The following is a 14,874-nucleotide window of genomic DNA, read 5'->3' as shown; positions in this document are numbered from 1 at the left end:
TTGCTCGGGCAGGGGGTTGGACATTTGACCCCCAGAAGTGTCTTTCAAACTCAGGCATTCTGTGATCTGTAGTGTTGGTCTGCATCCTAAAGTCTTGGATCCTTCACCTGGAATATAGGTGGTTTGGGGCAACAGTCTGAAAGGATGAAAGTAGCTTCCTTGGAAAACATTCCCAGGCACGGAACAGGGGACACTTCCCTTCACCGTGTTCTTTACTGCATATATGGACACGGGTCAGTCAGTACATCTGGGAAATAGGGTTCAGTCCCTGCCTTGCATACCAGCGGCAGCAACAGCGTAGGGTTGCCTCAGTTCTGTACGACTAGCAGTGGTCTGAATGTGCCTCTGTGTTGCTCGTGGTTCAGTAGCCCACCGGTTTCCCTCCCACCTCATTTCTTGTCTGGATTAACTACGCATTTACCTATTCAGTTCTGGGGTGGTGCACGTTAGATGTGACCTCAGATGTTGTGAAACGGCCACAGTTATGCCAGTTGTGGTAGCAGTCTGTGGTAACACAACGCCACATTGCTACAGGTTGTTCTGTGAGGTGCCAGCGGCCAGGCAGAGATCCTGGCCAGGAGCACACTCAGCAGTGTCTTTAAGACCCACTGCTAAAAGAATGGCTGAGACATTATGCCCAGGTCACGCTGCAATGACAGCTCAAGAGCAAAAACATGAAAAGTAGCACCAGGAAAGATCAAAGCTGTTAATACTCTTGCCAGAACGGCTCGGTACTACAGCTGCTGTCTTGCAGTGCTGAAGCCCTCACTGCAAGATGTCTAGCACATCTCGGGGAGCAGCCAAGTGCACATGAGGACAAGCGGGATGTAACGCTTTTCTGTCTACGTTGACCCGTGATAACTGAAAACCAGTGCCAGCTACCGAGACAGAAAGGTGGGAGGGAAGCCATACACATTGGGGACTTTGAACCCCCATCCAAGAATTTCAGTCACTTTGACTACCTTCCGCCCCATGGCTCATGGCACGCTGAGGGAAAAATCCCCACCAGCGATGGAGTTAGCCTGGCATGTTAAACTGTCGGCTGCTAGGTGAGCTAGTTATCACCATGCAATTGGGAAGCAGTTAGTTAGATCAAGACGGCGCTTGTAAAATTTATTAATTTTATTTCCCATGTGCGGAGGCTGGAAGTCAGCTGACGGGGTTGGGAGCGGGAAGGGGGCTGCCTAACCCGCAGGGCTGGAGCAGCCCCGTCTCCGGCAAGGAGGGGCGAGAGTATCAGTGCAAAACCCGGAGGGACGAACACCATTTAAAGACGAGGTTAGAAAATTCAATAAAGCAAAGCAGTGAGGCTGCAAACACGTTACCTGGCATTCTGTCAAGACTTTGACCCTCAGTTCTCTAAAGAAAATATGATTGACCTTACGGGATTTCCACCGTCGTGCGCTGCACGGGAAGCGCTTCCCAGAGGGGTTCCCTCCGCGGCTGCAGGAGGGCTCGCTGCGGCGTGTTTAGTTTTTGCGGAGCGGACACACACGGCACACGGCCTGTGAACGGAGGGTGACGGACCCGCGGGGGAGGTCGGTCGGGGTGGCGTGGGGCTGCTGAGGGTCGCCTGCGGCGGGAGCGCGGCCGCCGGCGCCCTGGGAAGGAGGCGCGGCAGGTGCCCGGTGCCCGGCGGCCGCCACTCGCTCGGGGCCGGGCAGCCCGCGGGCGCGGCCCCCGCCCCGCAGCCCCACGGGCGGCCCAGGGCGCGGAGGCGGCGCGGCTCGGCGCGGCGGGGCCCCTGGCCGGTGAAGCGCGGGAGCGGCGGCGCGGGGCCCCGCCTCCGGGAGGGCGCGGCGGGGCGGGCGGTGCTCGCAGCCCCGGGCGGGCGGCCCCACCGCCCCTCGCCGCCCCTCCCCTCCCTCCCTCCCTCCCCGCGGGCGGGCCGGGGCCGGGGCTGGGGCGGTGCCGTGCCGCGCTCCCCGCGCCCGCCGGGTGCAGGCGCCTCTCCCTGGAGGAGCCGCCACAGCTCCCTGCGCCCGCCGCCGCCGGGGGACGGGAGCGGCAGCTGCGGCGGGCGGGCGGGCGGCGGGCCCCGGGGCGGTGGCATGGCGGCGGCGCGCGCCTGGAGGTAACGGGCGGGGCGGGCGGTCCCTCCGCGCGGTGCCCCCGGCCCGGCGGGGACCGGTCCCCCAACTCGGCGGACGGGCGGGTGCGGGGCTCCTCCGGCAAAGTTGCGGGGCGGGGACCGGCCCGCCCGGAGGCGTCTGCCCGCCGCGGGCACCGGCCGGCAGCGCGGCGGGACGGGGCGGCTGCCCAGGGCTGGGGCGGCGGCGGTGCCGGGCTCCGCGCCCCGGTGGGCTGCGTGCGGACCCGCTTGCGTGGCGGCCTGGCGGGGCTCCCCGCGCTCGGGGCTGGTGCTCTTCGTGCGCCGCTCATCGAACACCGAACACCGCCGGCTGGCGCGGTACCCCCGGCCCCGCCGCCAGATCGGCTGCTGCCCCTCGCCGCTGCCCGCCGCTGCCGTGCGACGCTGTTGCCCTCTAGTGTCTGCGGGCACCGGCCGAGCGCTGCGGCGGGAGCGCAATTAGGCATCCGAGTGCCGTGATTATTGATAACCTCAGGTGTTGGGAGCGACCTGCGTTCCTGGCATCCCGCGGAGAGGCCGGGGTGCGTTGCTGCGCGTTTCAGCTGCCACACGCACCCTTTTGGACGTGGCAGAGAACTCTGATATTATTTAAGTCGCTAGTTGAGGTGCCACAGGGCATTGCTTCAAGTTTTGGCGTGGTGGGTTACAATTTTTTTCTTCATAATAAAATGGAGAGTGGGGGAAACAGCGTTTCTTTCACTGCTGGCATCCCCACTGCAGTCTCTCGGAGAGGGGGGGTGAACTCTGCGCCTTAATCCCTGACACAGCTCGTGCCTCGCAGCAGTTGGAGAAACGAGAGGGGGAAGCAATGTGGGTGGGGGGCACAGGCGAGGGAATGTGCCGTGTGTTTGGCTTCAAGACCTTGGACAAATCGTTTAGTCTTTCCATAGCGATGTTTCTGTGAGTGGTGAAAAATAATAGGTTTTGTCTCAGAAAAATAGTATGAGATATAAAGTGGTTTGAGATCTTTTGATAGAAAGTATTGTATGAAGGTTAAAGTAGTAATGTGAAGACCAAAGCCAACTTCTCTTAAAGTCCTCCAAGCTTTCCTTTAAAGTATTTTGAAATACTATATATTTAATCTTTATAAATATCTCTTAATGTCAAATCCTGATGCATGAATTCCTGTCCTGTAAGGTTCTCTAGTAAAGCATGAGGCAGTACAGTGTGAAGCTAAGGATCTCATAGGTACGGTAGGAACTAAAAATTGTGTGCCCCGAGGACTTGAAAAAGCATATCTGTCTACCAGAATTGTTGTTCTGCCTAATTTTTTTTTAAAAATGTGTATGAGAGAACATAAGCCCTTCAATATTCACACATTACAGGGTTTGTTATGTGATGCTGAAGGGTCTCGATGACTTCCCTTGACAGTTCACATCTCATCACCATCTTTTCAGGCTGAAAATGTCTTCTTAATATGCAGTCATAAGATCTCATTCTCAGCCTGGATTTGCTTGTCTGAGTTACCCTCCTTGAATACTTCAGTCAGTAGAATCATGTTGTAAGTAGGAGCACTCTGTATTTGGAGACCAGTTTCGCATTTTCATAATTGATTTAAAATTCTGAGCACTGCTATCTGTCCCAGGTTCGGTTGTTTCCAGATGCACCTTGCTGCTTTCTGCCAGGTCGTTTGTATATCCAAAGATTTCCATTTTAGTAATCCTAATGTAATGACTTCAGAATACTTCTTTAAGGTCTATTTCATAGTGGCTTGCCAAAGCAGGCTTGTAGGTTCAAAGCATTCTAATCAGTGGAGATGTAACTGCTTATATTAACGTGCTGAACAATATGTCTATTTTTCATCTATTGTTCATTTAAAAATTACCCTTCATTTAATATATGTTGCTTGGACTGTGGTAGTGGCTAGTTTGGTAAAGAACAGAACCAGAATATAATGATGGGGATTATTAGAAGAGGAGAAAGATACTTAAAAGTATGTTCAGGCGTATGTAACCAGACAAATGTAATATAGCTGAATAATATTGATGATTAGTCAACTCTGAGCTAGCACCATTTTTTGGCAGTTCTAGATAAAAAGGATTTTTGTTACTAACGATGTATTTTAATGTCTGTATGTAAGTATGACACAACTTTATCATTTCTAATCAAGGGTCACAGTAAGCAGGTGCCCTTGCACAGGCATGAGTTTAAGCTAAACCAGATATTTTTTATATTTTTTTTTTACTGGGCTTTGAAAAATGTGATTTGAGAGCAATTACTCATTTGCTTGTGGATATTTTAGCTCAGCCCATTGTTTTAATCTTGATAGTTTTTAACACAACAGAATTCAAGAAGAATGTTTCTTTTAGTTTTAAGAATCTTACTGATATTCATGGTGCAACTTGAAAATTTTTTTTGGTTTTTAAATGGTATGCAGTTTTATGTGTCTATATGTGGGTACCTGCTTTCCCATTGGGCATCTGTTCATTACTGTATGATGATGTGAACCTGAAATTGCTATCATCTGAGGGATATATTATTTTTTTTAGTTCCAGAAAATATAAATACCGATTATGAAATTGAATGGTCAGAACCACATTTCTTTGCAGCTACTGAGTCCAGAACACAGTGTGTTTCTGCTGTGTGGAAAAGCCGGTCTTACAAACCCCATGGAAAGGAGCTGTGTGCACCATGAAAGTCTTCGTGCAAAAAATGTACCACGGAGGACACAATGTTTGCAGGGTTGCCATGACGCTCACGGGGCAGAGACTGTCAGCGGCTGCCCCATGAGCCTGAGCCCAGGGACTGGGTTCCAGGCTGACTGCGAAGACTTCTGGGAAGGCTGCTTTACTATTTATTACATAAATATTACTGCCAGAAAACACAAAAATCAAGACTTATGATTTCATGTTCTTTATGTTCACTTACTGCACCTCGTTAATGGGCTAAGTCCCCAGCCAGTATTATTTATGTGTATATATATATATATATGTAAATATTTCCATTAGGGTTATTGTGCTGAAATGATTTGTAGAAGCCAAGAATTTGGTCATTTATGGTTAGCAATGGAACAACAAACTAAAGGAAGCTGCAAATTGTAGGAACTCACCAGGCTCCTTATGGTGCAGTTCAGCTCGTTTGAGTTCATCACATTATTTGTTGTCTTACCAGTACTGCCTTGTTAGTGAATTAAATAAAACCCCAAAACAAACAACAAAACAATTTTTTAAAAAAGCAACAAAAAAACCCACAGCTGAAGATCTCTATTCTAATACATCTGTTTCTTCTATCTGTCTGAAGATACCTGTAATTGTGACTACCCAGCAGTACCGCTTAGAATTTTAAATCTTCCAGTTAATAAGGTGATACTTCCTTCCTGTAGTCATGAGATTTTTCATGTGAACTAATCCTGGGCTGCAGAAGTCGCTTCTGCAGTAGATGAGAATATTATTGAGCCTTGCTGTATTCAGAATAAAATACAAAACTTACTTCCATGAGTCAGCTTTCTCTTAGCCAGATCTTCTCCTCCATAGTGTGTCCACAAGTTAAAAAAAAAAATTAATCTAAATATTCAAAGATGCTGATTTTCACCTTGGGGAGGTATTCTGATACCTCATACTTGGAGCAGCACAGGGAAAAGGTTCTGCTCTGAATTTTCAGATGGTAGCATGAAAATGCGAAGTTCTGTGGAGATAAAATGCAGATTCTTCTGAAACAATAAGGTTCTAGATACAGAACAATGAGGCAGCTTTTATTGCTTCAGACAGTGAAAAAATACCGTACAAATCATTTTAGAGGTAAAATTTCAACTTCATCTTTGTGGAACATTGGATTCGTATAATGTCTGGCACCCATTTTCAAGTCCTTTGAGATACAGGTGAGACCATATCTTTCTTTCACTGAACACCACATGACTCCATGGGAATCAATGAGCTTAGGCTGCTTATGTTAGCTACAGGTCTTTTTCATGGTTTTTCCACTGAAACAATACTAACGAGCTTGAACTCTGGTGAAGAGTTTCTAGACTCTTTGATTATTTTTTTTTCTTTAAGGCTTTTTCCTGTACCTGGATTATTATATTTTTTATTGTACTGCAGTTCAAGCTATCATGACTTCTTCATTTTTTTTTGTAAAATACTGTGTTCTTTCATCATGAAAGTAAGACTCCATAAGTACTGTCCTGCTCTGAGATGCTCCTTCTATCAGCTTACCCACTGTTGATACAGTCTGGATTACGCCCTTGGTCTGGTTTTACTGTTGGTAGTGAAAGGGGACAAGGACCATTTTCCCTGAAGCCATGCCTGAGGCTGTGATAAATGCCACTGTAGTGGTCTTGAGAGGTCCCACAGCATGTTGTGGGTGATGCACACTGAAGATCTCTATACAGTTGTGAAGTCTGGTGCATGATGACTTCCTTTAGCATGGTACTGTTAAGATGCCAGTGGAATACCTAGCAAGTACTGTTGCCTACAGTAAAATGCTGCTGTTCCTCTAGGAAAGCAGCTGTACCCTGTCAGGCTTTGAAACTATTTTGATATTACTAAATGTGTGTTCTCCTTGTGTTTTTTATTTTTTCTGTCAATGTTCTTTTGAACTCTTGGCATGTAAAACAGTCCTTAAATAAGTGAAAATTACATAAGCATCAAGCTGATTGGCGAAAGCATGCGTGTAAAACTTGTGCCTTACTCCATTCCATTCCCCTTTCTTCCTGTCTTCAGTGGTGAGGATGCCAAGTCTGGCTGTGTCCTGCTGGGTCTGGGGAGAATTCCTCATTCCTCAGAGTTTAACCTCACATCTGTCTTGGCATTTCCATCCACTCCTCCCTACAGCTGCACTCTGTAGCCCCAGGAGGTACCTGCAATTAGGAGCTAAGGATAAAATGACAGAAGTTTCCTTGACAAAAGTACAGGTTTCTGGGTTGGCTCCAGATTTTCTGCTCCATGGAATGGCATTAGGAACTGCATCCTTGCTGCAAATGTGTCGGCTGCTCCTGCTGCTTACTTTAGCAGCCCTTGGGTTGTAGCCTGTCTGTAACCTCTCATTCGAACAACTCTGTCTAATCAGCCCTTTCTTGCCATGAGCTTAGGTCACTGTAAATTTTCCCTGCTCCAGACAGGATCCTCAGGTTCAGGTGACTGTCAGAAGCATATGCCAGTAAAGAAAGAAACTTTTGTATCATGCTGCTGGGAATTCCTCTTGGTAGGACTTTGGTGGTTTCTGTTGTAAGAATAGGGGTATTTTGGGACATGTTAGAGGAGCTTAGGGCTAAAAGAAGCAGACAGGCATTGTGCTTGCAGGCTGTCTGATGGTTGACTATGTCATTCAAACAAGTTATTCGTGGTACTTTTGTCAGCAAGAGTCGGGCTTTGCAGGCTGGCATCTCTTGTATCCTGGGCTCTGTGTGAGGTAAGCCAGCCAGGTCTGTGGTTATTGAAGATAAGTAGATGTGTGTACAGCTTTTCTACAGAATGCAGTAAGTATTAATTTTAGCCACTAAATTACAAGTTTCTTGGCATTCAGGCAGCTGAATTGAAAATGCAAAATGAAAAGAATCCTTTGTGTGTGTAATGAAAAATCATCTGTCTGGAAACATCTCTCTGGTTTTACTCATTCAGGGTAGAGTTCTTTCTTTCACCTGACTTCTTACCACATTAAATATCTTTTCTGCTATCTAAGCTGATATTCTTGAAGCTAGCTTGACAAGGATCGGACATTTCAATACTTACAATTGTACTTTGAGTTCTTCTAAAGGTACTTGCAGATTGTCACTCGGTCTATGCCTTCTTCAAATTCTTTTCGGATACATGCACCTAGAAACTAAAAAACGGGGATTATGTCATTTTTGCCCAACACCAATTAATGAGGCTGTATGCTGGGTGAAAGGCAAGTCTTCTCTCTAAAAGCTATATGCGAGCCTTTGTGCAGTTGCAAGTAAGGTTCAAGGCTGGATCTAAGTCCACCCAGAACAGAAAGGGTTAATATGCTGGCATCTGTGAGGAAATGATGAAGAGAGTAGAATATATCCAGAAAGCAGGCTTTTCTGGTGAGATGCAAGTTTAAAGGGAATCTTAGCTGGGAATGAGGCAACTTACATACACTTACTCTTGGTGCTTAATTTTGCTGTTTTGATAACTAGGATGCCGTGTAGTTTCTTTCCCCTTACCTCATTTTCCTACTCTCTTATTTTTACTTTGTGCTCATCATGGCACTGGGAGGATCAGTCTTTGGGACTTAAAGTTGTGGCAGTTTGGCAGTTACATAGGTGCTGTTAAGCCCATTATATTTCTTAACATTTTTGAAAACCTGGAGTGAGAGGCTGCCACCTTCACAGTGTGGGGAGAGGAGCACCTGTCAGTGGGTCAGTGGCCCAGGTGCAGGACCTCTCCTTTGGTTTTGCTGCTGGTGGGTTGGTGGTTTGCTTTTGTTTGATTGTTTTTGTTGTGTTTTTTTTTTTACAACTCCTCCTTTTTCTCCCTTTATTAATATGTGATTAGTCTTGTATATGCTCAGATCAGATCAGAAAATCTCTTCAGATCAGAAGCTGACTGTCCTCACCTGCTTCCCGATGCAGTACTGAAGGTTGTCAGCCATTCTAGGAATCAAAATCTCTAACAAAAACACAGTAAACCTTAGAAAGTACAAAACTTGGGATAGAGCTTGAGTAGGTATCATTTGTTATTGTGATCTCTCGAGAAAATTTATTTGTTCCTGTCAGTCTCTACAGAAAAGTTCATATTATATATTGGTTATACTTCTGGAGCTTCTTGATGCTCACTTTTTCCAGCTCTATTTTTAGCCTTTTTATTTTTACTGAAAACTGAGCCTGGAAGGATTAAGCGCTGATTGGAAATGACCATGTTGATGTTACACACGTAGCTTCTCCTAGTCCCATTTACAAATGGGAATGGTTGTGTACTACATTGTGAAGTTACTGTAGCATGTTCTAGATCTTCATACCCTTTAGATATTTCAAAACCTTCCTTTGTAACGTATGGTATTTATGCCTGTCACATCCTTCAGTTGTTTCGTTAGAAACTTCTGACAGCAATCGTACTGTTGGCTTGAACTTTGTTGGCTTTCTTTAGGTACAAGTCAAAGCATAAATATATCCTTAGGTGATCTGCCTCTAAGTTAGCTTTTGATATATTACTTTATTTTCTCAAATTTAAGGGCTGGATTATTTTATGCTTTCTTTATACAAAGAAATACAAACTGCTTCCAACAATTTGCAAAACAGTACGTAGTCCACTAAATGCTATTTGTTTATTTCTAATGTTGCAGGAAAAAGTGTAGCTTTGTTTTAAATATACTCCTGTAATACATGTAATATAGAGTATATCGTTATGTATGTATACAACAGTTAAAATGTGCATGTTTTATAAAGAACTCCTTGGTTCTTCAAAAATTAATATATGATGGAATTCGTTTAGCTATGTAGAATGGGGTGTGGGGGTGGAAGGAGGAAGGTTATAAATTTTCTTCAATATTTGTGTTGTCAGCAGTTTTCTACTTGGAGTTATCTTTAGGTAAAAAAAGTTTTCAGAAAAACATAAAGTTCACTTGAGGCTGTATCTTGCTTTTCAGTTCCTCCTGTGTGTACCCTCTTTTACTTGATCCTCCGGGGTAAGGAGCCTGTGAGATTTAGAGACATTCAGATGCGCATGGCAGCTAATGGGAGCAGGAAGAAGTAACGGTACCAGTGCAAAATTTCAAATTTGCACTATGAAATTTTGAGCTGTTTGTTCCCAAACCTCTGTTTGGCAGTGATTTCTTTGCTCACCATTAGCTTAGGTGCAATGATACTTCACAAGCATGATGCCTCAATTAAATCTCTGATTTTCTTTTCTTCTAGACTATACCTTCTGTAAAGCTTTGTGGAAGATAGAGGTACGCGCTGCAATGGTGACATAAATATTTCAGAGGACTGGAACAAGTTATTGAGAATCTGTATTTGTTTTTAATGCTGCTGTCAAGAACAATCTAAGGCAAGTAAACAACATGAGTTTTATCGTGAAACTTCACAGACATTTTCAAAGAACAGTTATTTTGCTGGCCACTTTTTGCATGGTGAGCATAGTTATTTCTGCGTACTACTTGTATAATGGCTACAAACAGGAAAATGAACTTTCTGAAATCTCTTCAGAAGTGGAATGTGGTGATCCTCAACTATTGCCATACAAGCTGATGGAGTTGAAGACCATGAAGCCTATTGATCCCCTGAGGACAGATCTTGTAGTGCTGGTGTTTGTGGAAAGCCAGTACTCGGCATTAGGCCAAGATATAATAACCATTTTAGAATCTAGCAGATTTCAGTTTCACATTGAGATTGCACCTGGGAAGGGTGACCTCCCAGTGCTCATAGACAAAAATAAAGGCAAATATGCTCTCATAGTATATGAAAATATTCTAAAGTATGTGAACATGGACTCTTGGAACAGAGGCCTTCTAGATAAGTACTGTATAGAATATGGTGTAGGTGTTATTGGATTTCACAAAGGCAATGATAACAGCTTGCAGAGCGTTCAGTTGAAGGGCTTTCCTTTTCATGTCCACAGCAATCTGGGTATTAAGGACTGTTGCATTAACCCTCATTCCCCACTGCTTCATGTGACTAAATCTTCTAAGCTTGAGAAAGGTCCCTTGCTTGGAAATGACTGGGCAGTTTTCCAGATTAATCACACAGCTTATCAACCAGTGATATTTGCAAAAGTAAAGACACCAGAAAAACTTTCACCACCTGCTGCTATAAGTGCTCTCTATGCCACAGTAATTCATGACCTGGGGCTTCACGATGGGATTCAACGGGTCCTTTTCGGCAGTAACTTGAATTTTTGGCTACACAAGCTGATTTTCATAGATGCCATCTCTTTCCTGTCTGGAAAGAAGCTCAGACTGTCCTTGGATAGGTACATTCTGGTTGACATAGATGACATCTTCGTTGGGAAGGAGGGAACAAGAATGAACACCAACGATGTACAGGTAAAGTATATGCAGAAACTAATCATCGTTACAGCAAAGTGCCATTTCTTTTGTCTTAAAGTGAGTAGTTATTAGTAGCCAGAACTCACCGAGGATGCAGATCAGTAACTACCAATGCAGATTGTTTGGGCCTTGAGAAAGAAGACAGTTTGTCTGGCTTTGAGTAGTCTCTGATTCCAGGTGTAGCAGTTCCTTCAACCTTCAGGCTAGAGGAGAGTCCATGCAGTGTTGCTTGTACCTCTATGTGAATAAAAGTGTAAGATAAGATGACTTACTGGTTACTGTCGCTTGTTTTCTCTCAAGTGACACACAAGTGCCTGCTGAGCTAAGTTCCACAAGCAGGTTGGTGGGCACCTCTGGATTCCTTCCTACTTAGTATATAGGGAAAATAGTTTCCCAAAAGGAAACTGGAAGACAACTAGTTGCTAAGTAATGGATAAAGAAAAGGGTGTAAGAATGGTAGTGTTTTCACGCACACCACAACCCACCCAACACGCACAATTCTAAACGTAATTGCAGAGTGTTTAACTCCAGCCTGATGGTGGCTTCTGTCTAAGCACATATTCCAATGACATTTGCAAACAGCACAGGACTTCAGGGCTGGAGCCAAGAGCTGTTCGTATGTAATGTTCAAGTTGCTAGTCTTACAAGCAAGAGGTAAATGTGGTGAGCAAAAGTAAATGTCAACATAAATTTTCAAGAATAGACTGGATTATTAGCTCTTTGAAATAGGTTTCAGGTGTCGGGAGTTGGTTACAGCATTTCACCTTTCTTATCGTCTCTGTTTTATGGCTTTTGCTTGCAAGCAAGGTTTGTGTTAACACTGGTCTTAAAAGCTTGTTCTGTTGCTAAATGACTTGATGATTTCCATTTTAACATTTAAAAACGTACATTCCTGAAGGTCATTTTTCACTCTGTTGTGCTGTTCAAATGAGGCGGTAGTTCTGGGTCAGTAGGAGTAACATCTTAACGCTATGTCTTGCTGTCTGCCGTGTTTTCTTTTTGTGAAGAGTGTTGTTACAAAGCAGGTAGATAGAGGTCACCTTGCACAGCTGTACTTGGTCCAGAAGCTAAAAATGTGTAAAGTGCTGATTGCTGCCCTGTTTGCGCTAAAAATGAGGGGGAATGTTTTGTTAGAACTTTCATAATGAAAAGAGGAACTAGGAAAAGGAAAGGCAATGACAGCACAGTGTGCAGTTGATGGTGATTTTTGTTTCATTTTTAGCTAGGGTTTGGGTTTTTTTTCAGTGTTATTAAATTTGCCAAGCTGTAATAACTGCACATATATTGCTTCCTTAAACAAAAGGCTTGAACTTGTAGTTACACTTTAATTTACTTAAAAATTGCCACATGCACTCTCTTCCTAAGCATTCTCTGCACGTGCAATTATAGAGAAGATACACCTCCTAGAAAAGTAGGTGTTTTCCTTATGCAAACAGATTGCATGGGAGAAAGCTGGAATAAAGGTGAAACTCAGTAAAGGGAGTTTCTGTGTAGAACATGATGGCACCATTTGAGGTAGGTAGGTGAGCATGCTTTGAGGAGCTCCTAAGTGCAAACTCAAATTGCAGGAAAGAAGTAAGGTCTGACCCACATCACTGGCAAAACTCCTGCTATTCCACAGAAGCAGCAGTTTCTGTTAACAAAATATGTAAAATAAAGCCTGAATAAATCTCTCACCATATTGTGCAGGAGCAGTTTGAAAGAATATGTTTTGTAGTGTTTCTCTATGAGTGACACCATGGGATTGTCATTTTAGGGTAAGTTAGGGTGATTAATTGCCAGAATTATTTACCAGAAACAGGAGGTGTTGAGACAAATTTGATTAAAGCAGATACAAAAGGATAAACTGTATTGTTTGGGGAGAATAATTTGCAGTATGTCAGAATGTGATCTTCCCAAAATAAAACTGTCAAATTAAATAGAAATAATATCAAAGTGGAAATAACTTTTAAGTAGCATAATTTCATTTATTCAGAACTGTGTTCTGAAACAGTGGAATCTGAAAAAGTGTTCCCTTCTGATTCTTCATCTACTTAAAGTTAAAATGTTCTATTAAACATGTTGTTAGGGCTGTCAGATGCAATGCATCTTCATTACTATTAATATCAAAGGAGTTATCCTCTGTGGCACAATGACATGTGGAAGGAATGAAATAAAATCAATTTGCGGTAGTTGAAAATCCGTTATTGTAAAGTATATTTGCGGATAAATGACATCCTATTAAACAGGAGTGTTTTACTGAGTTCTGCTGCGTTGATTGTGACAGAGAATTGTGTGCTGCAAGGGTGAAAATAGGTTGCTAAATGTACCCTTTGTATAATTTCAGTACTGAAGATTAACTCATTTCTACTAAGCTTACATTTTAAAAAGTAGCAATATAGAATTGGGTATAACACTTTTTTGTGTTTTGATTTTGTCTGACATGTCTCCAGTTACGCTCACATCAGGAAGGACTGGGAGCTTGCTGGGAGTAAGGTGAATGTTACTGTATGTGCTCTATTAATGCAAAGTAATTTGCATTAGAACACTTCAGAAACCTCCCAGCATCCAGGGAACCTCTGAGACTGGTTCCACCTGTTCCTCTGTATAGGACAGAGTTCAGGAACTGGAGGGCTGATGCAGAACCCATAGCAAACCAAATCACTCATGATTGACTGCCTAACTCAAGAAGGCAGCGCTTGTCTTGGGTCTTCTGAGACAAAGCTGCTCCCTGTTGGGTGCAGAGGGAACCTGGATTTACTTTAGGACTGATGCATTAAGCCCCTGAAGTTTGAGCACAAGTGAGCAAGTTGAAAGCTATGTCTGTACTGCTTTCTCTTTGTAAGCGTTAAGATCGAGGGCCATCGCAGCAAAAGGTACCCTGTAGCCCTGCAGAGGTACGGGGTTACTTGTTACGTTTCAATTCACAGAATGACAGAGTGCTGAGGTTGGGGGGTACCTCTGGAGGCCATCTGGTCCATCCCCCCTCCTCTAGGCTGGGCCATGTCCAGGTGCCTTTTGCCTGTCTCTGGGCAAGGAGATCCCGGTTGCATGTAAGATCAGGTTTTCAAGGGAATTTCTTCTAGAAATGCCTGAATGAGATTGCAAAGTGGCCGGAATAGTTAATAGTTGGACGTTAAGCAAAACTGCCCTCTTTAAAGTTTAAAAATTGCTATTATAAGGTTAAGTGGTAATTTTTTGTCAGCATTATATATTGACCTCCAAAGAGGTCAAGCCAAAAGCACAGCCTCTAAAACGAGTGTCTTCTGCACCTCTAAAGATGAGGCAGTGGTGGTACTTCAGCTTGAGTATCTATAGTGTCAGGGGCATAGGTACAAAGAGCCATTCTGAAAATCCTTTGACATAGTTATCAGCCTAAATCCCATAAAACTAATAAATGGTTTGTTTAATTAAACAACAAATTAAGTTTATTCTAGTTTCACCACAACTTCTTCAGGTGTTTTTTTTTAAAAAAGGCCCAAACAACTTTTAAACTGTATGTAAGTGGATTTTTAGCCTACCTGATTGTTAGGGATTTGCCTGTCACTGCATAAAGTCTGGACTGATAGAACATAGTCCTTCAATGTAACGTACTGAGTAGCTGTCACTGTGCATCAATGATAACCATCCATCTTCATATTTATTTACTTTAACTTCCTCTGGTAAGATAGGAATAATGGAAGAGAATATTTTCACAGTCTAATTGCCTTCCACTTTGAAAATAAGCTTGGTAATGTCATTTCAATATTCATTTTTTCAGTAACATTTTTTTTTCCTCTCCTAATGTCTGTCAGACAGAAGGGACGATTATGCTGTGACAAAGTTATATTTTATTTTCCTTATGTCTTTTAGAAGACTAAGAGCCTATGCAGTGCAAATAA

At 43.7% G+C, this 14,874-nt stretch overlaps 1 protein-coding gene across 4 annotated transcripts in view; it reads left to right on the top strand.

Moving 5' to 3' along the window:
• Window positions 1-2: 2 nt before the first annotated feature.
• The window catches only part of LOC308058177 (bifunctional heparan sulfate N-deacetylase/N-sulfotransferase 3), a 73,307-nt gene continuing 58,435 nt past the window's right edge, over window positions 3-14,874 (top strand). For 2 of the 4 annotated variants that reach the window (XM_080373560.1, XM_080373557.1), the window contains exons 1-2: window positions 3-2,074; window positions 9,885-11,011. In XM_080373560.1, the coding sequence (XP_080229686.1) occupies window positions 10,031-11,011 (981 nt within the window). In that variant the 5' untranslated portion in view covers window positions 3-2,074; window positions 9,885-10,030. Of the gene's footprint in view, window positions 2,075-5,621; window positions 11,012-14,874 lie in introns of those variants that run through there. The other 2 variants (XM_080373559.1, XM_080373558.1) reach the window with 2 other exon arrangements.

This window comes from Falco punctatus (assembly GCF_963210335.1).
Source record: "Falco punctatus genome assembly, chromosome: 1".
Taxonomy (NCBI): domain Eukaryota; kingdom Metazoa; phylum Chordata; class Aves; order Falconiformes; family Falconidae; genus Falco; species Falco punctatus.
The sequence above is the reverse complement of the archived record's forward strand: the minus strand, read 5'-3'. Positions and strand labels throughout refer to the sequence as shown.